The 23,958-nt window shown below is 42.5% G+C and overlaps 2 protein-coding genes across 2 annotated transcripts in view; one reads left to right on the top strand and one right to left on the bottom strand.

Moving 5' to 3' along the window:
* Positions 1-6,727, bottom strand: part of LOC108520189 (translation initiation factor IF-2-like) — a 10,276-nt gene extending 3,549 nt beyond the window's left edge. The window contains exon 1 of the mRNA XM_017859450.1: positions 5,935-6,727. Within this exon, the coding sequence (XP_017714939.1) occupies positions 5,935-6,525 (591 nt within the window). The 5' untranslated portion in view covers positions 6,526-6,727. The remainder of the gene's footprint in view (positions 1-5,934) is intronic.
* A 298-nt stretch (positions 6,728-7,025) lies between these two features.
* PABPC1 (poly(A) binding protein cytoplasmic 1) lies at positions 7,026-23,903 on the top strand. Its single transcript, XM_017859451.1, is given in 17 exon segments — positions 7,026-7,070; positions 7,072-7,104; positions 7,106-7,126; positions 7,128-7,161; positions 10,253-10,446; positions 10,645-10,760; positions 12,894-13,033; positions 15,576-15,670; positions 15,956-16,093; positions 16,286-16,381; positions 19,328-19,600; positions 19,837-19,927; positions 21,037-21,147; positions 21,229-21,383; positions 22,344-22,428; positions 22,969-23,099; positions 23,629-23,903. Coding segments are annotated over 17 exon segments (1,836 nt in total). The 5' UTR covers positions 7,026-7,040; the 3' UTR covers positions 23,722-23,903.
* Positions 23,904-23,958: the final 55 nt, after the last annotated feature.

Consider the following 23,958-nt stretch of genomic DNA (forward strand, 5'->3'; position numbering starts at 1 on the left):
AAAAAAAAAAAAAAAAAAAAAAAAAATAAAATTATCCAGGTTCAATAAATATCCATGCTCCATTAATATTAGCTCTTAATAAAATTAAAATTTCTTCTATTTACCTGAAAAGTATTTTTGTCATTCTTTATATCTTCTTGTTGTTTGTTTAGAGGCAGGGTCTCGCTCTGTCACCCAGACTGGAGTGTAGTGGTGCAATCATAGCTCACCGCAGCCTCAACCTCCCTGGCTCAAGTGATCCTCTTGCCTCAGTCTCCCAGTAGGGGGGACCACAAATGCACACCACACCTGGCTTTGTTTTGTTTTGTTTTAACTTTGTAGAGATGAGGTCTCACTGTGCTACCCAGACTGGTCTTGAACTCCTGGCCTCAAGCAATTGTGCCACCTCGGCCTCCCAAAGTGCTGGGTTTACAGGTGTGAGCCAGCCACCATGCCTGGCCAAATATTTTATATCTTTTTTTTTTTTTTGAAATGGAGTCTAGCTTTGTTACCCAGGCTGGAGCACAGTGGCATGATCTCAGTTCACTGCAACTTTCGCCTCCCAGGTTCAAGCAATTCTCCTGCCTCAGCCTCCCATGTAGCTGGGATTACAGGTATGCACAACCACGTCCAACTAAGTTTTGTATTTTTAGTAGAGATGGGGTTTTACCATGCTGGCCAGGCTGGTCTCGAACTCCTGACCTCAAGTGATGGGCCCGCCTTGGCCTCCCAAAGTACTGGAATTACAGGCATTGAGTGACCATGCCCAGCCCCAAATACTTTACATCTTAACCTATGTTCTTAAAGTATTTGTGCCTTAAGAACAGTGGTCCTAGAATATGACCCATCAAAAGAATATTCTCACTTTGATCCCTCTTGTTAGTTTTTTTGTTATGCATCTAATATTTAATATTGTCTCAATGGGGTCATTGCATTTTTCTGTTCTCTAAATTAGTTCAGGACAGTAACAGTTGTATCTCTTTCATGTGTCTGCATGTGTACGCTTGTTTTATTTTTTTTTGCCCCCCCCACCCTCCTATGTATGTCTCTGTTTAATACTTCTGTCATACATTTGAACTCGGTATCTACCAAATCAATTGATGTGTGGTAATAGAGAGATATGAGGTACTCAATAAGTGGTAGCACTGTATATTATGCTATTTAAGTTTACATATAGGCCAGGTGTGGTGGCTCACGCCTGTAAACCCAGCACTTTTGAAGGCTGAGGCTGGTGGATCACCTGAGGTCAGGAATTCAAGACCAGCCTGGCCAACATGTTACAAAAATGAGCCAGGCTTGGTGGTACGTGCCTGTAATCCCAGCTACTTGGGAGGGTGAAGCAGGAGAATCACTTGAACCCGGGAGGCGGAGGTTGCAGTAAACAGAGATCGTGCCACTGCACTTCAGCCTGGGGGACGGAGCGAGACTCTGTCTCAAAAAAAAAAAGTTTACATATAATATTTTACTCAAGTCTTACGAGACTCCTATTAGGTAGGTAGTAGTATCCTTGTTTTGTTTTGTTTTGTTTTGTTTTGTTTCTGAGATGGAGTCTTGCTCTGTCCCAGGCTGGAGTGCAGTGGTGTGATCTCAGCTCACTGCAACCTCCACCTTCTGGGTTCAAGTAATTCTCATGCTTCAGCCTTCTGAGTAGCTGGGATTACAGGAGCATACCACCACACTTGGCTAATTTTACGTATTTTTAGTAGAGACAGGGTTTCACCATGTTGGCCAGGCTGGTCTCGAACTCCTGACAAAGTGCTGGGATTACAGGCGTGAGCTGCCGTGCCTGGCCATAGTATCCCTGTTAGATTAAATGATTATTATAACAACTACACTGGTTTAACATAGATGGCTATGCCATTAGAAAAGCACCTTGTAAGAAACCTTAGTATTTTGAGATTTTTCTTATTCTCTTCTACAACAAAATCATTAACTACATTTTTTCCCAATATTGTTTCTGTGTTTATGACTCTGTGTTTATGACCCTTGACTTTATGACCCTTGATCCTGCCGCAGCATTTTACCTCTAAACTCCAGGAGCTGTTTCAGGGAGTGTTTCCTGACATGCTGGCTGGGTTCTCATTTCTAGTGCTTAGCTTGGAAGTAGTGGACTTTTGGTACCCAAAGTCAGGCAAGCAGACAAGCAAGGACTTCTGGACAAAAAGAGTTTCTGGACCTCCAAAGCTGAGGACGCTGTGTGGCGGTGATCCCACTAATGTTCTCAGATCCCCTCTTTGATGTTAGCAGTCTAACTGCCATTTTCTCAGAACTAAATGTCATGTTACAACATCGGACACACAATCTAGAAACAGGACCCCATTTCAAACTCATACACATTCCTTCCTTCGTTCTTGATTGGTATGAGAAAAATATGTAATGAGTACGGAAGAAAACATAAACTCGAAGTGAGTCTCATTACAGGAATTCCTCCGATCATGGGCCTGACAATTTGCAAATCTGAGTAGGTGTTATGTTCCTCACCAACCCGGCAAAGCAATTAAGTGGGTAGCTCATCTTCTGAAACACTGCATAGTTTTGATTTTATCACAGACAGCATATAACATTTTTTTCTATTTCAAGGATCTATAGAACGCATACCCCTTCAATTGAGAGGGATCTGCTCTATTCACTTATTATCTATTTCAAATATATCTTTCTATATTACCTAAAGCTCTTACAAGGCCAGGCAACTTTAATTTATCTTACATTACACAAGATACTATAAATTACCCTGGATATATTCTGAATATATCCTGAATATAACCTGAAAATTACTTATAAATTGCTAGTGAAGTTCAAGTGAATAAGCTCTCTGGAGAACTTTACAGTTTACTCATTAAATAAAAACAGGTTAATTGAATGACTTTAATGTCATTAGATATTCTTAGGCACCCACAGTGAGATGCTGCACATATAAAGACATTATTCTGTCCCACAGCTTGCAATCTAAAATTAGATAAACACAGGCAAGCCAGATAAACATAGACAGCACATTTTTTAAGACAAAAAAAAATGATGGGAGATAAAATGAGAGTAGTGAATCAAAAGGCAGAAGGAATCAACAAATATTTCATCTTCTGCCTTTTATTCGTAGCCTTAATTACTTCTATCACAAGCAATCAGACTGCTAACATCAAAAAGGGGGTCTCAGAACATTAGTGGGATTACCACTACACAGTGTCCTCAGCTTTGGAGGTCCAGAAACTCCTTTTGTCCAGGAGTCCTTGCTTGTCCCTCCTTGCCTGATTTTGAGTACTAAAAGTCCACTACTTCCAGCACTAGAAATGAGAGCCCAGCCGGCATGTCAGGAAGCACTCCCTGAAACAGCTCCTGGAGTTGAGAGGTAACATGCTGCGGCAGGCCAAGGAGTCTGGAGGTGAACACGGCCCTAGGTGCCCCCGTGACCATCAGGTTGAGACCTCCCAACTAACCCCCTCCTCATCCTATATGGTCAGTCTACAAGGCCTAGCTGGTCCTCTCCTGAAGGTTTGAAAAGAACCTCTCCTCTTAGGTTTAAAAAGAAAAAATACACCCTCAGTGTGCCAAGCTTCATGGTAGATGATAGGGATGCAGATAAACATGACATAAGCCCTCTTTTGGAGCTTACAACTTATTTTGCGAGACAACTCATAAACAGACTATTTTGATGTAATGTAGTAAATGTAGTGTCGGGGTGTGGGGGGGCAGGGGAAAAACCGAAGGAGGGGTGCCCAATCCTACCTGGTGGTCAGGGAATGCTTACTGGGGGAGAGGAGGAGGAGTCTGAGAGGCAGAACCAAGAGAGTGTAGTCCACATGCCAAGAGTGTGTGTGACAAAAGAGATGGAGGAAAACAGTGTCAAACTCTGCAGATGTCCAGTAAAATGGACCTGAAGAAAGTCCACTGGATTCATCAAATAGAAAGGGATCATTGGCAACTGTTGGGGCAATTTGAGTGGAGCTGGAAGTCATACAGTAGTGTTGAGGAACTAAGGAGAGATAAAGTAGAAATGAAAAGCTTGGCTATGAAAAAAAAAGTGAATGAGAGAGGAATATGTCATTAAGAGAAGATAGGTTTGTTTTCTTTTTGATCCGAATTGACCAGTTTCTGATCTGAGCGAAAGGAGCTGGCTGGAAATAAAAAGAGGTGATTGATGGATCAAGGGAACAGGTTCTTGGTTTCAGTTCCAGATCCCACTCCTGTTTCCTCCTGGGCTCTGACTCTCTCTCCTATTCTATTAAATAGCAGTTGCCTTTCCTCAGGGATAGACTTTGCTTCTACTTTCCCTTGCACTTACTCAACTGTTCCTCCATAAAATATGACAATGACATCTACTAAACCCAAGAGCCACAGCTGCATGGATGTCCTAATGAGTGACTCCCTTCCCAAACTATGTATTCTCCTACAAAGCACTAATATCCTTTTCTAGTGATGAGAATGCTTCCACTTACCATCCAGGGCATCATTGCCTGTCAAGCTGCCCTGGAAGCCTAACTACTGTTTTATTTTATTTTAGAGTCTCACTCTGTCACCAGGATGGAGTGCAGTGACACAATCCTGGCTCACTGCAACCTCCGCCTCCTGGGTTCAAGCGATTCTCCTGCCTCAGGCTCCTGAGTAGCTGGGACTATAGGTGCGCGCCACTATGCCCAGCTAATTTTTGTATTTTTAGTAGAGACAGGGTTTCACCATGTTGGCCAGGATGGTTTCGATCTCTTGACCTCGTGATCTGCCCCCCTCAGCCTCCCAAAGTGCTGTATTACAAGCATGAGCCACCTCGCCTGGCTACTTTTTGTATTTTTAGTAGAGACGGGGTTTCACCATGTTGGCCAGGCTGATCTTGAACTCCTGACCTCAAGTGATCCGCATGCCTCAGCCTCCCAAAAGTGCTGGAATTACAGGCGTGAGCCACCATGCCCAGTCACATTTTATCCTCTTTCTAATAGGAGCAAAATAGTATGTATGTGGGATTCCATTGGTTTAAATTCTATTTAAATGAGAACAGATAAAAAGTACTTAATTCCACACCTAGCAATACAGTTGGCATCCATTAAAGTTTATTGAATTAAAGAATAAATTGGACAGTCATTTAACTTCTTTGAGACTGTTCCCTTAACAGTAAAATAAAATTATTACTACTTGCTCCACCTCCCACACAAGATTGCTCTCAGGAACAAATGATAGTATGTTTACGCAAGTGCTTTAAAAACTGTAAAAGCACTTTACTACTTTCGAGTGGAATTTGTATGTTGATTTAATGTCATTCCTACAGCCGGCTTTCATTACTATCAATTCATTAAATTTAGCATTCCTATTAAAACCCACTACTAATGTGCAGAATTGTTTTATTTATAATACGTTGTTTTAGACTATTCCTAATTTTGTCTGGTTGCAGGGCTGTGGTGCCATATAGTAGTGATTATGACAAACCCATACTTTCAGGAAAAACATTCATTTTTCTCCACTCCTGGTTTCTATCGCCAAGAAATGTCTGGCAGAAGCAGCACAAATCACTGACTCCAATCTAGCACCTTAAGGTAAGAAGTGATCAAAGACCCCCAATACAGCTATTCCAAATTAAATCCACTTTGACCAACGACAATCTCCAGCGAAGACACGGAGGAGGGTCGGGCTGGAAAAGCAGAGGACGAGGAACCCGAGGGGTCCTCCCCTCTCTCTCCCTTCCCCCAACTCCCCGCCGGGAGCTCCGCGGGTTGGCGCCGGGGTCCGGCGCGCAGGACGGTTGCGGGTCCCGGAGCAGGCGGCCACGACCCCTGCAGCCAGTTGGGGTCAGCGAGCGCCGCGGCCGTTGGGGACTCCAGCTCCCAGCAGGCACCGCTTCTGCGGCCGACGCGCGTGGCGGCGGTGCCCGCTGGGACTCGTAGTGCGGTCCGGGTAGGAGAGAGCGGGGAGCCACCCCGGCTCCATCTACGCACGTTTCGGAAACCGGGCCCGGAGGGGACCACGCCCGCTCACCCGTGCCCAGCGTCCCTCGGAGCTGGGGCGAGAGGAGCCGGGCCGGCCGCGGCGGAAAGAGGCCCCAAGCGGCCGCGCACGTGGGGGGTGGTTAGGGCGTAGGAACCCGGAAGCCCCTTGCACCGCCCACCGCCGCGGTGACGGGTTAACGCTCCTCCTGGTGGAGGCGGGGGAGGGCGGGGCGGAAGGCGGGACCGCCTCAGCCGACACCCCCGAGGACCGCCCGCGTGCCGCCCTCCCCTCCCCCACGGACGCGACGCAGCGCGAGCTCCGCTTCCCCGGCCGCGGCGCCTGCGCAGAAGCCCCGCCCCTTCGCCCCAGCCCCACCCCCACAACGCAGCCTCCGCCGCCGCCACCTCTCCCTTCCTCTCTGCTCTTTCCTGCTGTTTTCTCTTCCCTCCTCCCCCTGGCCTCCGCGTCTCCTCCTCTTTCGGCGCTGACGCTCGCGTAGGGCCCTGGCGTCAGACGCGCGGGGGCGGGGCGAGTGCGGCGGGGAGTATAAGTAGAGGGTGCAGGAGGCGGTGCTTCCCCTTCTCCCCGGCGGTTAGTGCTGAGAGTGCGGAGTGTGTGCTCCGGGCTCGGAACACACATTTATTATTAAAAAATCCAAAAAAAATCTAAAAAAATCTTTTAAAAAAACCCAAAAAAATTTACAAAATTCCGCGTCTCCCCGCCGGAGACTTTTATTTTTTTTTCTTCCTCTTTTATAAAATAACCCGGTGAAGCAGCCGAGACCCGACCCGCCCGCCCGCCGCGGCCCCGCCAGCAGCTCCAAAGAAGGAACCAAGAGACCGAGCCTCCCGCTGCCCGGACCCGACACCGCCCCGTCCCTCCCCGCCGGGCAGCCGGCAGCCGGGCCAGGTGGATCGACCGCCGTTCTGCGGCCGTTGCAGTAGTTTTCATTCCGGTGATTTTTGTCCCTTCTGCGCTTGCTCCCGCTCCCTCCCCGGCTCCGGCCCCAGCCCGGCACTTTTTGCTCTCCTCCTTCTACGGAAGGTCGCGGCTGTGGCCCTGCGGGCAGCCGTGGCCGAGATGAACCCAGCGCCCCCAGCTACCCATGCCTCCGCTCTACGGTGGGGGACCTCCACCCCGACGTGACCGAGGCGATGCTCTACGAGAAGTTCAGCCCGGCCGGCGCCCATCCTCTGCATCCGGGTCTGCAGGGACATGGATCACCCGCCGCTCCTTGGGCTTACCCGTATGTGAACTTCCAGCAGCCGGCGGACGGGTGAGCGCCGGGCTCCGCGGTGGGCGCGGCGGGCGGCCATGACGGCTCGGCGGCGGCGGGCGGGTGTAGGCCGGCGGCCCCGGGGCGGGGGGCGGGAGGGCATGTCACCCCGCGACGGCCAGCGGGAAGGCGCCGGGGCCCCTGGAGTCACGTTCCCCGAACCGGCGGGGACTCGCGCTGCCGGCAGCCGCACGCCCGGCTACTTCCTCCTTTGCGACCATTTTCTCGGCCTCAGACGCTCTCAAACTTTAGGGTGATGACGCGCCGGGAGGGTGGGTAGATTCGGTTCCTCCGCCGCGCTCCCGCCGGTGACTCCGGGATTCTGGGACGTTGAGCGCTGAGCTCCCTTCGTGGGTAAGAGGTGGAGGCGCTCCCACCACCCGGAGCTCCTGCCGGCGCCCCAGCCTGGGGAGGAAGTGCAGTTCGGTGCTCAAAAAATACCACGTGTTGAACCCTGTAACCTCGCAGGCCCGAGGCCTGCTCCTGGCCCAGTCGCCTGGGGGAGCCACCAGGCCTTAGAATAAAGTTCCTGTGGCGATGTGTGGTGTGGTGGTGGTCCTCAGGCTTGTGAGTCCACTCCCCAGAACTCATCAGTGACTGATGGGTCTAGAAATGGAATTTACCGGAGACGTGTATTCGGGGGTTTCCCCTAGATAAGCATTTCTCTAGCATTAAAAGGGCAGAGTGGGAGGAGGGGTTGTGGGAGCCGACCACTTTGAAGGCCAGTTTTCTCAGGCAACTTAGACCATGTTTAAATTTTACCTTAGATTCACAATACTGGTAGTTTTTGAGTATATTATATGTTACTTTCTGAAATAGTTTCTGTCGTTTTGAGGGACTTTTCTTTATAAAATAGTCAATTTTGGCTATAAAATGTTACTTCAGTGTAATTCCAACTGGACTAGTCTTACCTGTAGCGTGCAAGAACTTCAAGTTTCTCTTTTATTTTTAAAAGTGGCCCATGGTACTTACAAATCTTGGGAAATGACTGAGTACAAACCAACAGAGATTAAATTGAGCTTGAAATTTATGGGGGGGAAATGCAGCTAACTTTGTGCTTTTATTTGGAAGCTAAACAGTTAACAGAAATACAATTTTGTAAACAGGTAATATCTATGGTCTTGAGTTGCTAGGATTTGTCTTTAGATCAATTGGCTTTGAGAAGTCAGTTTCATTCCATTTTACAGCCCAATTTTGCCTTTTCCCCCTCTACAGGCTAGCCACTTGAATATGTGTCAAATAATCGAAATAAGAAGAATTCGTTTTTATTTTAGTAGAAAAGGCCTTAAGGGTGGAATTTAAGCTTCTGTTAACATTCATTCAGTAGAACTTAGGTTACTGATCAGCTCTTCACTGTGTAAAATTGATACTGATTTTGGAAGCGAATATTGAGTGACACGGAGCCAGAAGTTGTAAAACTGCACTGCAGGTTTCCTGCCCTTTTGCTCTGTAAGCAGTAACTCCAAATGTCACTTCGTAACAGTTCTTGTCAACTTTAGGCAGGATGTATCAATGCCTGTCAGATGGGGGTAGATAACTTTGGGGCAGATTATCACAACCTAAGAGTTGGTAGAGAAAAGACGGGAATGAATTCTAGAGACCATAAAATGGTAACTTGAAAGTGTTAACTCTTTCTCAGCTTAATGTTTTTAAATCCAAAAATCAATTTTTACATTTCTTGGGATTCGAAGAGTTGAACTTCAGGTTGCCGTGGTTACAGTGTACAGTATATATTATCAGTCTGTACCAGTAAGACCAGTACCCTAACTACTGAAAATAATATGGCAGTTTTCCATTTGTCTAGTTCTATGTGTACAATTTGCCATCCAATTAATTCAGTGGATTTGTTGTTCTTATTTTTTTAAAACTTTATTGCTACATTGATAGGCAGAATAGCTTCTGAAAGTGACCAGTTTTCAATTTCATAGGAAGAGGGAACTCATTGAAAAAAACCCCAAACAAAGTCACCAAAAAAAAAAAAAAAAAAAAAAACTAGGGAAGCTGAGTAGGTGTGGTCACTTGATAATGAGCTAACAGCTGATTATCACTATATTCTAGAAACTGGAACTTTCATTTATAAAAGAAGAGGTGGCCGGAAAATTCGTCCTGTCAATAACTTTAGATTTACATTGGCATGGAATTTGTGGAAGTTGTTTCAGGACTTTAAAAGGGACCGTTTTCCTCTCTTGGGGACCAGTCTTTTCATTTAAGGATGTGTTATTTCATTTAGAGCCTTTAATGAATGGTACAGGAATACATCCAATTCAACCCTTTATAGACCCTGAAATTAATTGTAGATTTTGAAATTTTTTAGCACTACTCAGAAATAACTAAATCAGTTGTTAAGAAAATCAGCGATCTAAAGTGAAATTGATTTTGTGTGTCAAGAAAGCGTTAATAGTGGTTTCTGAATATTGCAGACCTGGTGTTTTTAAAATTCTGTGATTATGAAACCGAGTATGTCCAGCTTCACATTAGCTTTTGAAAGCATGATTCAAACCTTTGTCTAGCCTTTCATTTTCTTAAATGGAAATTGTGCCATGAATCACTGAAATTCTCCCTCCTCCCAATAATTAAGAAACTTTCATTTTTTAGGAAATGGACTGGTTTTCGTATAATATTGTTAGTCATTAGCAATGAAATGATCAATTTTAGCAAGTAGTTGGGAAGAAGTTAAACTATTTAAATCTATAAACTACTTCCAGCTTGTAGATAAATCTATTGGGTAATGTCTTATACTATTAAACGGGTCATATGTGAAGGAATTTGGATTTTGTTAACTGGGGAAAAAAGTGCTTTTAGATTTAATGGCAAAGCAAGAGATTGATTCAGGAATTCATTAATTATTAGCAATATGGCATCCTTTTATATGTGAGAAATTTCGGGGGCTTCTGGTATTTGTCTTTGCTTTATACAATTTAGGTCCTACGCTAGTATGTGATACTCGAAAGGTCTAGCCATCTTGAAGCTTAAAGAGGAAGTGTTCGACTGTGAGACCATGTGTCCACCCACTCCACTCACCACAGTTTATGTAAAGTAGCCAGCAAAAATTTTGAAGTAATATTGACTCTGAAAATGTCTTTCCTGCAGCGGAGCGTGCTTTGGACACCATGAATTTTGATGTTATAAAGGGCAAACCAGTACGCATCATGTGGTCTCAGCGTGATCCATCACTTCGCAAAAGTGGAGTAGGCAACATATTCATTAAAAATCTGGACAAATCCATTGATAATAAAGCACTGTATGATACATTTTCTGCTTTTGGTAACATCCTTTCATGTAAGGTAAGCCAAAAATGTCCAGTAAACATGTTTATATTGTTGAGCTACTTTTAGTTTAGTGCTTGAAATAGGAACTGTGCTGTAATGGATATCTTTATTTCACAAATATCCAGGTTAGATGGCTAACAGATTGTCTCTCAACACTGAACAAATGTTAAATCAATAGCAAATAAAGAAAAATGGGTATACGTTTTTCCCTAGGTGGTTTGTGATGAAAATGGTTCCAAGGGCTATGGATTTGTACACTTTGAGACGCAGGAAGCAGCTGAACGAGCTATTGAAAAAATGAATGGAATGCTCCTAAATGATCGCAAAGTGTAAGTATAAATATCTAATCATATTTTGAATCTTATTTTTAATAATTCCAAATCATTTTAAGTTAATATTTGTCAGGGAGAAGTTAGATACATATAAGATAAAAGAATAAAAATAAAGATGAATAACAAAATTGAATGCAGTTGTACTGGAGTGAAAATAAGCTAATCTTGATTTTTATAATTGATTTTTTTACACAATAAGTATAACATACAAATAACAGGTTTAATAAAATTAACATTCATGCCAAAAGGAAAACAGAAGACAGGTAAACAGAAATATGAAGCTTTTCAAAATCAGTGCATTAGTGAAAATCAGGAATTCAGACCTAATATTCATAATTCTTGAGGTGCTGGTTAAATTACCCCATTTTATAGGTGAAGAAACTCAATTTGCTTTTAAGTACTGTAAAATGAGAGACATACATTACTCACAAGTCTGGGCGCAGTGGCTCATGCCTGTAATCCCAGCACTTTGGGAGGCTGAGGCGGGTGCATCACCTGAGGTTGGGAGTTTGAGACCAACCTGATCAACATGGAGAAACCCCATCTCTACTAAAAATACAAAATTAGCCGGGCGTGGTGGCGCATGCCTGTAATCCTAGTTACTCAGGAGGCTGAGGCAGGAGAATCACTTAAACCCAGGAGGCAGAGGTTGCAGTGAACTGAGATTGCGCCATTGCACACCAGCCTGGGCGACAAGATTGAAACTCTGTTTAAAAAAAAAAAAATTCGTACTCACAAATGCCTGTCACCAGTGCTTTAGGAGAAAAAAAAGCAAGCCTAACCCTGGCAGGACCCAGAAAAGAATGCTATATTGCTCTTTTGAGTAAAAGTGATATAACTCTTTTAGAAATTTGTAACTGTCCTAAGAAGAAATACACAAAGTGTCTTTCATAAAGTTTCAGCTTTACTGCAGTGTGCCTTTCTTCTCAGCCACTGGGAAGCTGAGGCAGGATGCTTGAGCCAAGACTGTAGTGTGCTGTGATTGTGCTTATGAACAGTTATTATCCTCCAGCCAGGGCAAAATAGCAAGACCTTGTCTCTTAAAAAAAATTGCAGCATTATTTACAAAGCAGAAAGTGATGCCCACGATGAAATACGCTCCCTTTGAGAACATTTATGAAACTAATAGCATAGTGAAGACCAACCATATTTTATGGGGAGATAAGGCAATTATTTTATTTTACTTTTTATTCCAAAGCTAGGTTAGAGATAAGGAGATTTAGATGACTAGGGTTAGATTATGGAAGATGGTTTTTCCTTCTGCTTTGCTGTGTATTACAATATGCTATGACACACATGCTACCTTTTCTTCTTCAGTGATCCTTATTCTTTTTATTTTTATTTTTTTGAAACATGGTCTTGCTCTCTTGCCCAGGCTGAAGTGCAGTGGTGCAACCTCTGCTTCCCGGGTTCTAGCGATTCTCGTGCTTTAGCCTCCCAAGTAGCTGGGATTACAGGTGTACACCACCACACCCAACTAATTTTTGTATTTTTAGTAGAGACAGTTTCACCATGTTGGCCAGGCTGAATTTGAACTCCTGGGCTCCAGTGTTCATGCCACCTTGGCCTCCCCAAGTGCTGGGATTACAGGTGTGAGCCACTGCCTAGCCCAGTGATCCTTGTTGTGAGTTACTACTGTTACATTCAGGAAAAATTAAATTTTAGTGTCGTTTTGTTGAAAATGCTGCAGTTAATGTCAGGCTGTTGTATGTTAGAGTACAGGATTGGGAAGTTTAAATTTTTATTCTAGGAGATGGCAGAGAAAGCGCAAGGGCCATTTTGAAATGACAATGAAAGCTTTTTAATTTGATAGAGGTCTTTTTATTGGCATGGTACACATGCACTTCCACTCATTTGTATTGATGGGAGTGATCCCTTTAACCCTGGGTTAGCTAGAGAAGAGAGAGGTGTGTATTAAAAGTTTCGTTTTTTGTGATTGTAGTTAGAGGTTTATTCATGTATTTCATGGTGTCATATCTTAAATTATGGCCATATTTCTCTTTTGTAGAGTGCTCTTTATTAGGGATTCTGAATATTCTCAGTAACAATAGCAAAACCAACCATCAGGCTTAATTTATGTGAACTTTATAAAATAGTATCTAATGTTATAGTCCTTGTATATCTTGTTAGATTTGTTGGACGATTTAAGTCTCGTAAAGAACGAGAAGCTGAACTTGGAGCTAGGGCAAAAGAATTCACCAATGTTTACATCAAGAATTTTGGAGAAGACATGGATGATGAGCGCCTTAAGGATCTCTTTGGCAAGTTTGGTAATGTGTCTTAATTAAATTTTTACACACAAAGTTCTGAATTAGTGCTTAATGTTAATTTTAGCTATTACTTTATACTAAAAAAGTCAATAAAATTAGACTTACGTGGTACTTTAAAATACTTGTGGTTATTTGAATTAAGCTGCTGGCCATCTATTACACATAAATAGAATTCTATCCAGGTTAAAGGTTAATAGCATTAGATTAGCACAGTAAGATATGACTAAGTAATTAGGACAGATTTTTAAATATTTTACATTAAGAGGCTGGAGATACATATATGTGTGTGTGCACGTGTGTGTGATTAGAGATCCCCGTGTCATCAGAAGCATACATTTGACACAGCCAGCTTACAGTGGAACACAGTCTCATAGGACAATAAAGCTGGTCAGTTTAAGTAACATCATGTTGGAGCAGTTTAAAACAATGATTTTCAGCAATGAAGCCGGAAATCCAGATTTTCCAGTGATTCCTTGGTATTTAAAATACTTATTGGCCGGGCGCGGTGGCTCAAGCCTGTAATCCCAGCACTTTGGGAGGCCGAGACGGGCGGATCACAAGGTCAGGAGATCGAGACCATCCTGGCTAACACGGTGAAACCCCGTCTCTACTAAAAAATACAAAAAACTAGCCGGGCGAGGTGGCGGGCGCCTGTAGTCCCAGCTACTCGGGAGGCTGAGGCAGGAGAATGGCATAAACCCGGGAGGCGGAGCTTGCAGTGAGCTGAGATCCGGCCCCTGCACTCCAGCCTGGGCGACAGAGCGAGACTCTGTCTCAAAATAAAATAAAATAAATAAATAAATAAAATACTTATTTCCTGCATTTAAAAATAACTTCATAAAACTTGAAATTAATGAAACACAAAGCAGCCTTAGTTTAGGTAGGGGTGTAACAGAAAATACACGTGCAGATGATTTGTTTGACCCTGCCCTTTGCACTTTTTGTTGAACTCAGAGGTGGCTTGCTTTTTTTAGTATGTCAAATAATAAAGAATTAGGAAATATAATACTAAATCTAGTACTTTTTTTTTGACTCTTGCTCTGTCATCCAGGCTGGAGAGCACAGTCGCGTGATCTTGGCTCACTGCAACCTCCACCTCCCAGGTTCAAGCAATTCTATCTCCTCCTTGAGTAGCTGGGATTACAGGTGTGCGCCACCATGCCCAGCTAATTTTTGTACTTTCAGTAGAGTCGGGGTTTCACCGTGATGGCCAGGCTGGTTGCCAACTCCTGACCTCAAGTGATCCCAGCCACCTCGGCCTCCCAAAGTGCTGGGATTACAGATGTGAGCCACTGCGCCTGGCCAGGAAACCTAATACCTTATTGCCATGCTAGCATGTCACATTGAGCTCTCCACTAGAGCAAAAAACGTACCATTTTGCACAAAGATAGATAATATAAAATGTAGAAAGTGACATCATGTTTCACAGCTCAACCCCCAAATTGTCTTTAGCTACTGTCTTTTATATATTTCAATTGTTGTGTTTCTTAATATATTTTAATTAGCTATTTGTAAAAGTTGATGTAGTTAACTACCTATCCCATGAGTAATGCTGCATAAGTTGACCACAAATATGTGAATATGTCATATTTTCTTTGGCCTCAGGAGAGAGGCACATTCAGAAGAAAATCTGCCTTGGCCCATATATCTTCTGAATTTCTGTAATCAAATGTGATTTTTAACCTTTTCTGCCCCACTTGCTTGAGAGACCACCTGCCTCAGTTACCTGTCTCTCCCACTTCAGAGAAAGTTAGGGGAAAACATGTCTTCAGAAATAAATGCTTTCTCCTCCAGGTAATTCACCTGTGTCTTTAAAAAAAAATTTTTTTTCCTGTCTTTCAAATTCCTAAATCACTAAGAGTCCAACCATGTATTCCTTCCACTCCCTATTGAAAGTCAGGTAGGCCAAGGCTTAATAAATACTTGTGTCTTAATTGATACAAAGAAAATCAAATTGGTCTGGCACAGTGGCTCATGCCTGTAACCCTAGCATTTGGGGAGGTCAAGGAAGGAAGATCACTTGAAGCCACAAGTTTGAGACTAGCCTGGGCAACATAGCAAGACCCTATCTCTACAAAAAGTAAGTTAGCCAGGCATGGTGGTATGTGGTCCAGTAGTTCCAGCTACTCAGTAAGTAGAGGCAGGAGGATCACTTGAGCCCAGGAGTTGAGGTTAAAGTGAGCTTATTCATTGTGCCACTACACTCCAGCCTGGGCGATGGAATGAGATACTATATCTATAGAAAAGGGAAGGCATCAAATTATTGGGTAAAAAACTCAACTGTTTTGTGCTAGAGCTGAGAATAAAACTTTTTACAGTCATTTAAAGTAAACCTTAAATGGAAGGAGGAATCCTTCAGGGGAGGGAAGGTATTTACCTTCTTAGTAATAAAGGGTCTTTCAAGGCTGGGAGAGAGGAGTCAATTTGTGGAGTTTTGAAATTTTACCTCATTTTTTTCATGGCTTTGTCTTTGTATATTGAAATTTGAAATGTATAATGTGAACATTGTATGGAATATATTTATTTAAAAAAAATTTTTTAGGGCCTGCCCTAAGTGTGAAAGTAATGACTGATGAAAGTGGAAAATCCAAAGGATTCGGATTTGTAAGCTTTGAAAGGCATGAAGATGCACAGAAAGTAAGTGGTCTGTATTCAGCAGGAAGAAGGGGGTACAAAGTTGAGTTGCTCTTGTGTTGAAGTTTATGTGCATAGTAATAGCTATTTTACATGTTCTTATATTTTCAGTTATTTGCATTTTATGCAGTAGCTTTGAAAGTATAACTTGGTAACCTATATTGTCCCAAAACCTTGAGATTTTGGGATGGGTTTGTCTTTAGCTTTTGTGACTTAACAAATTCGTCTTAACCGTTAAGGAAATGAACTATAAGTTGAAAGTTTTGTGATTTTTTTTTTTTTTGGAAGGCTGTGGATGAGATGAATGGAAAGGAGCTCAATGGAAAACAAATTTACGTTGGTCGAGCTCAGAAAAAGGTGGAACGGCAGACGGAACTTAAGCGCAAATTTGAACAGATGAAGCAAGATAGGATCACCAGATACCAGGTTCAGTTTTAATTGAACAAGCAAAATAAGACAGGGATGAGGAAACCTATTTTACGTTGATTTCAGTTACTCCCAGGTAACTGGAGGGTTTGAGAGGGGAATAGGAGAAGAAACATGGGATAAAATAATAGGAGATATAATTAGGTACCACCATGGTTTTCTTTTTCTATAGTTTTCTTTTCTTCTTTTTAGGGTGTTAATCTTTATGTGAAAAATCTTGATGATGGTATTGATGATGAACGTCTCCGGAAAGAGTTTTCTCCATTTGGTACAATCACTAGTGCAAAGGTAAGAAAACGTGCAGATTTTTGAGGTTTGATAAAAATTCATACCTGTAGATATATGTATATAAATTTTGCATTAATTATAGCCACTAGAGAGGTGTTTGCTTCATTACTTCTAAAACTTATATTCACATTTGAAGTAGTTGTCGTAGCGTAAGGGTTAACTTATAAATGGCAAGCGCTGAACTCTTTGCTAAGGAAGACTGATAACCTCACATAATATGCAGTATTCCAACAATCAGTCATTTTACTAAAGCAACTTATTAGGGACTTATAATTGTTAGTATAGTTCTGATCTGTTTGTTCATGTCTACAATTCATTCTGAGTAGTCAAGCCCCAATTCCTTCCCCTGCGCCCTAGCAGTAAGAATAGAGATCATATTTTCTTTTACTTGAAATGAGAGATTAAGAAACACAACAGTAGTATTCTTGTACAGATTCTGAAATCTTGATTTAAGAAGTTTTCTTCCAGATGTTTTTGTCTTGTGTCCGTGGGCCAAGAGTCCCTCTATATGCAAAGTTTTGTGCATATGTAATTTTGCTCGGGTTGGGGAAGAGTGCATAGAAAAAATTACAACTCAACTGGAATGACGCTGTGGCTGATCTTTCTAGTCAGCTTTTCCTGGCAAGCCCGAGGAAGTTTCTGTGAGAGTGAGGAAATGTTAGTGGAAAAGTGTGTGAATACAAGTAAGATGGAAGTGCTATGGTTGTCTTGTGTTTCAGATTATGCTTTTTATGTAAGAGTACTTGGAGTATGATAGAATTTATTCCTGAATGTTTTTGTCTTCAGTGTGTTCCCTGGATGTTGTTTAAATTGAGTGTTGTGCATCAGCATATTTTGAATGTATGAAGCATGCATGTTTTTCTGTTTCTTGAGACAGGATTTTACTATGATGCCCAGATTGGAGTGCAGGGGCATGGCACAGTCACAGCTCACTGCAGCCTCAGCCTTTCCTGGGCTTATGCCAAGCTTGTCCAGCCCGCTGCTTGCAGGCCACATGCAGCCCAAGAGTGCTTTTTTTTTTTTTTTTTTTTTTTTTTGAGATGGAGTCTTGCTCTGTCGCCCAGGCTGGAGTGCAGTGGCCGGATCTCAGCTCACTGCAAGCTCTGCCTCCCGGGTAGCTGGGACTACAGGTGCCCGCCACCTCGCCCGGCTAGTTTTTTGTATTTTTAGTATAGATGGGGTTTCACCGTGTTAGCCAGGATGGTCTCCATCTCCTGACCTCATGATCCACCCGTCTGGGCCTCCCAAAGTGCTGGGATTACAAGCTTGAGCCACTGCGCCTGGCCCCAAGAGTGCTTTTAATGTGGCACAACACAAATGCTTAAACTTAGGAGGGTTTATTTTTTATTTTTTATTTTTTTGCCTTTTTTAAAGATGAGTCTCACTCTCGCCTGAGCTGGAGTGCAGTGGTGCAATCTCGGCTCACTGCAGCCTCCGCCTCCTGGGTTCAAGTGATTCTCCTACCTTGGCCTCCCGAGAAGCTGGGATTACAGGCGTGCGTACGCCCAGCTAATTTTTGGCATTTTGAGTAGAGATGAGATTTCACCGTGTTGGGCAAGCTGGTCTTCAACTCCTGACCTCAGGTGATCTCCTAAAGCGTTGAGATTACAGGCGGGAGCCACCGTGCCTGGCTGATTGTCTTTTTACTGATTGAGGGAACATTTGTTTTATTATTTTTTTTTGAGACGGAGTTTTGCTCTTTCACCCAGGCTGGAGTGAAGTGGCCGGATCTCAGCTCACTGCAACCTCCACCCCCTGGGTTCAAGCAGTTTTCCTGCCTCAGCTTCCCGAGTAGCTGGGATTATATGCACCTCCCACCACGCCTGGCTCATTTTTGTATTTTTAGTAAAGACGGGGTTTCTCCATGTTGGCCAGGCTGGTCTTGAACTCCTGACGTCAGGTGATCCACCCGCCTCGGCCTCCCAAAGTGCTACGATTACAGGCATGAGCCACCGCGCCCGGCCGAACATTTGTTTTATATTGGAAATATTTTCTTCGGATTTTCCACTTTATGGACTTCAGTTGTGTGTGTGTGTGTGTGTGTGTGTGTGTGTGTGTGTGTGTGATCTTAGAAAGGCTTTCTATTTCTACATTTTACATTCAGACTCAGAATCTACCTGGCGTTTAAGATTTTTCAATGTAATGTGAGTAAGAGTTCTACATTTTTTCATTTGTCCCAGTGTATCATGTATTGAGTAGCCCAAAGTCCTTTTTCCCCAGTACTTTAAAATGTTAACTTTTAACACAGTGAATTCCCATAATTGCTTGGGTATATTTCTGAACTCTTATTTTATTACCATTTGTTCCTGTGCCACTCGCATACTGTTTAGTTTTATAGCACGTTTAATATATATTGCTGGCCTAGCGAGTGGTTCTTTGCAAGTCTTCATTTCTCATTTAAAAGGTCTTTGCAATCAATTTTAGAAGAACCTTCCTCTTGAGTGTTCTTTGTACTGTGATATTTATGGATCTTCTGCTCTTGAATGTGAAAACTTTAAGGTGTGGGTATTGTAAGATTCAACTACTTTTTTTCTCAAAGGCATAGTAAAGCATCTTGTCAGCTTGAATTGTTAGAGTAGTAACAATTTAATTGGGAAATGCTTCCAGTGGTGCCCAAAAGTCCATTTAGTAGACCTGGGATGTATGTATTTAGATAATTTTAATATTGAAAATACAATCAAATTCAGTATCTAAAATCTTTAAAAGTTTCTGTGCGGCCTTCACTTCTGTCAGTTCTCTGGCTTGGCTAGAAGTGCATATGTGTAGTTTACCCTTAATAACTTGGGTATTAAGGAAAAATTGTGAACTCGGTGAATACAAGATGATTAAGCATTAACAGGGTTTAGTTATTTGATTCAGTGATTTATTATTGTCTAAATTGTAATGCTCTTTTTATGTGCTTCATTCTACCATTGCGTTAACTTTTTTTTTTTTTCCTTTTAATAGGTTATGATGGAGGGTGGTCGCAGCAAAGGGTTTGGTTTTGTATGTTTCTCCTCCCCAGAAGAAGCCACTAAAGCAGTTACAGAAATGAACAGTAGAATTGTGGCCACAAAGCCATTGTATGTAGCTTTAGCTCAGCACAAAGAGGAGCGCCAGGCTCACCTCACTAACCAGTATATGCAGAGAATGGCAAGTGTACGAGCTGTGCCCAACCCCGTAATCAACCCTTACCAGCCAGCACCTCCTTCAGGTTACTTCATGGCAGCTATCCCACAGGTAGGTTTTAGGAGGCAACCAGAACCATGAAGGTTTTCATATTTGGTCATTTCTAGTGTTTGTGGTGCCCCTCGCCCCCCAAATGTGAAACATTAAGAAAGGTGAATTATGATTGAGTTGGAAAAAATGCTTGAGTGTGAAGGCCTGGCAAATGTTTTGAAAAAGTACGTATAATTTATTGCATTATTTGCTTTTTTCTTCAACTGATAAACTCATGTGCTTTTTTTCCCCTGCAGACTCAGAACCGTGCTGCATACTATCCTCCTAGCCAAATTGCTCAACTAAGACCAAGTCCTCGCTGGACTGCTCAGGGTGCCAGACCTCATCGTGAGTATTTTTTCTTTTAATTAAGGTTGGGGATTGAGTTTAAAAATACACATTGGGTAAAACAGCTCTTCTATGCCAATGTTAGGTTAACTATTGCATTTCACATAATTTGTGGTTATGGATGTTCATTTTTATAGCATTTAAAAACAGTACTAAGATAGTAATGTCTACAGTGATTTGATTTCCTTTTATAAAAGTCTTGGGAATAGGTACAGCTCTTCTTTACTTATTTATTTATTTTTGAGACAGAGTCTCGCTGTGTTGCCCCAGGCTGGAGTGCAGTGGCTCAATTTCGGCTCACTGCAACCTCCACCTCCCAGGTTCAAGTGATTCTCCCTGCCTCAGCCTCTGGAATAGTTGGGATTACAGGTGCCCGCCACCACGCCCAGCTAACTTAATGCATTATTGATAGAGACAGGGTTTCACCATGTTGGCCAGGCTCGTCTCGAGCTCCTGATCTCAGGTCATCCGCCCATCTCAGCCTTCTAAAGTGTTCAGAGTACAGGCGTGAGCTGTGGTACCCAGCCAGTTTAATATTTTGTTAGGCCACAGTTTTAAAGGTCTCGTTCCATTTAATCATGTATGAGAATCAGAGTCGTGGCATTTTAAGTCTTGTCCTGTGGAACAGTACGTTATATTCCAAGAGCACTTAAGAGTTTATTTTTTTAGACAGTCTCACTCTGTCTTCCAGGCTGGAGTGCAGTGGCATGATCTTGGTTTACTGCAGCTTTCATCTCCCGAGTTCAAGTGATCCTCCTGCATCAGCCTCCCAAGTAGCTGGGGCTACAGGCACACACCACCACACCCAGCTAATTTTTTAAATTTTTTGTAGAGACAGGATTTTGCCCTGTTGGCCAGGCTGGGAGCACTTAGAATTTTATCATGATTTTGTTTCAGGTATATTTATAAGTACTTGTCCTTGTATGAATTGATGTTTTTACTTACTGATGCTCTTGAGTCTGGGAAAATGGCAGGTGTAAGACTCAGCTTTAAAAAGCTTTGTCACTTTTTAGTCTTTTATGCAAACTTCAGATCGAAGAAAACAGCATGAACACTTTTCAGTCAGTAAATTTTCCCAGTTAATGTATATTCAAATCTTTAAAATGCAGCATTCCAAAATATGCCCGGTGCTATCCGCCCAGCTGCTCCTAGACCACCATTTAGTACTATGAGACCAGCTTCTTCACAGGTTCCACGAGTCATGTCAACACAGCGTGTTGGTGAGTCTTAATCCTTCCTTTAAAAATTGATCACCAATTTGAAAGAGCAAGATAAAAATACAAAACGTTCTTATTTTTTAGCTAACACATCAACACAGACAATGGGTCCACGTCCTGCAGCTGCAGCTGCTGCAGCTACTCCTGCTGTCCGCACCGTTCCACAGTATAAATATGCTGCAGGAGTTCGCAATCCTCAGCAACATCTTAATGCACAGCCACAAGTTACAATGCAACAGGTATGGATTTAATGATTTCTTAATGAAAATCACATTTCTTGGGTGAAATCAAAGGTGTGAAGACAGCTGGGTACAGTGGCTCACACCTGTAATCCCAGCACTTTGGGAGGCTGAGGCAGGCACATTGCTTGAGACCAGGAGTTTGGGACCAGCCTGGGCAACATAGCAGGACCCTGTCTCCACAAAGGAAACTAGCCGGGTGTGGTGGCACATGCCTGTAGTCCCAGCTACTAGGAAGGCTGAGGCAGGAGGATTGCTTGAGCCCAGGAGTTTGAGGCTGCAGCAAACTGTAATCCCTGCTGGGTGACAGCAAGACTCTGTCTCAAAAGAAAAAATGTGAAGACAGCTGCATGATAGATTTTTGAGAGCTTAGCCTATCTGGAACATCCTGCTAATATGATAGTACGTAAAATGTCTTATGCTTTAGGAATTGGACAAGCAGCCAGAAATGCACATCCTAAATCACCATGCCTGGTCTAAAACAACTATTATAAGTACCTATGGGCCGGGCGTGGTGGCTGTATGTAATCCCAGCACTTCAGGAGGCTGAGGCGGGTGGATCACTTGAGGTCAGGAGTTTGAGACCAGTCTGGCCAACAGGGTGAAACCCCAGCTCTAAAAATACAAAGATTAACCAGGCGTGGTGTGGCACATGCCTGTAATCCCAGCTACTGGGGAAGCAGGAAAGTTGCTTGAATCCGGGAGACAGGTTGCAGTGAGCCAAGATTGCGCCATTGCACTCCAGCCTTGGCGAAAAAGCGAGACTCCATCTCAAAAATATATATATGTATCTATGGTATATGATACATAATAACTACTTTGGCCTCTAATTCACTCACTCAACTTCTCCACCTCATGTTTCGATAGAAGTCTACCACTTCAGCAGATGTCCATTGATGACTATTTGTATTTGCCTTTTTTTCTGTGCTTTAAACTTAAGAGTTCTCATTTTCTGTCTAGCCTGCTGTTCATGTACAAGGTCAGGAACCTTTGACTGCTTCCATGTTGGCATCTGCCCCTCCTCAAGAGCAAAAGCAAATGTTGGGTGAGTACTTTCGTCTCACCTTATCAGTTTAAAGAGACTAGAAAATATAGGAATCACTTAGGCACCATTTGTACCTAAAATTGACAACTAGGGCAGTGGAAGTGATCTGAATTGGCATGAATGATTATGATACACAGTTGATCTGCCTAATTAAAACCACTGGAAAGCCAATAAGAAAATGTATTGTTAGTAATAAATAGGGTAGTAGGGCATTAGTGACCATGGGCCCTCACTACATTTTTGAGATAAGGAATTTGGAAGCAAATGAGAAGAAAATTTGTGACTTTGCCTGAACACCGATTTGACAACCTAGTGATAACATTGCTTAATTGGCAAGCCGATAATGTCAAGAGTTAATTGCCTTGTGGCTGATTTTCTTACTCTGTTCTTCCCATGAAGACATAATGAAATTGTGGATTATGGTTTATTATATACATAAGACAGAAGTATGGTTCTTAAACCCCAGTTTAATGTGGTAATACAATGCAGTTAAAAACTTTATTTTTATTGAAGGGAGTTTTTGAATGTTTCTGTTCCTAGGTGAACGGCTGTTTCCTCTTATTCAAGCCATGCACCCTACTCTTGCCGGTAAAATCACTGGCATGTTGTTGGAGATTGATAATTCAGAACTTCTTCATATGCTCGAGTCTCCTGAGTCACTCCGTTCTAAGGTGATTTAAGTTTATTTACCATGTTGCCTCTTACACAGTTATTACATGGCTTTTTATGGGGACTTAATTGTATAGAGCACTTACATCGTGTTATATATAAGCCATGTACAATTGTAAAGTCTGCATAATAACCTGTGGCGCTATTATCCCCATTTTATAGATAGGGAAACTGAAACAGGCTGAATAATTTGCCAAATGCTTACACAGCTCTTAAGTGGCAGAACCTGGCTTCAAATCCCATCAGCTCCAGCAGCCATACTCTCAACTGCTGCTGCTTTCTCTAGTGGAGACAGAAATATTTTTCGGGCTTGGGGAGGACAAGGAAAGAGAAGTGCAAGGGGGGGTGATTCATAATTCTAGAATAATGGTGTAATGGAACTCAAAATTGAATGTATATAGTTTAACGTAACAATTTATACTTTCATCTGAGGGAAGAAACTTATCTTTGTTGGGAATTGGTATGTTACCAATATGAAACTCTTTATTTCCATTCCTTTCCTGAACCATTTTATCTGTGCATCTTTCTTAGGTTGATGAAGCTGTAGCTGTACTACAAGCCCACCAAGCTAAAGAGGCTGCCCAGAAAGCAGTTAACAGTGCCACCGGTGTTCCAACTGTTTAAAGTGAGCTTTTCCCTCTGGTTTATTGTTTTAAGCTTGTTTTCTTCATCTTTTATAAAGTTTGTTGAGCATATTTTGAAATGTACATAGCAAAAGATCATTATAAGTCATTTAAATGTATTGCTAATTTTTCAAGGAAAAGTAGAACTAACTATAGAGGAATTAAAGGAATTTTACCCGTTAACTGTTGGATTCTTAAAATCCCAGCGCTTTCAGGTTTTTTTTTTTTTTTTTTTTTT

This window comes from Rhinopithecus bieti, unplaced genomic scaffold (assembly GCF_001698545.2).
Source record: "Rhinopithecus bieti isolate Rb0 unplaced genomic scaffold, ASM169854v2 scaffold_47952, whole genome shotgun sequence".
In the NCBI taxonomy this organism is placed as follows: Eukaryota; Metazoa; Chordata; class Mammalia; order Primates; family Cercopithecidae; genus Rhinopithecus; species Rhinopithecus bieti.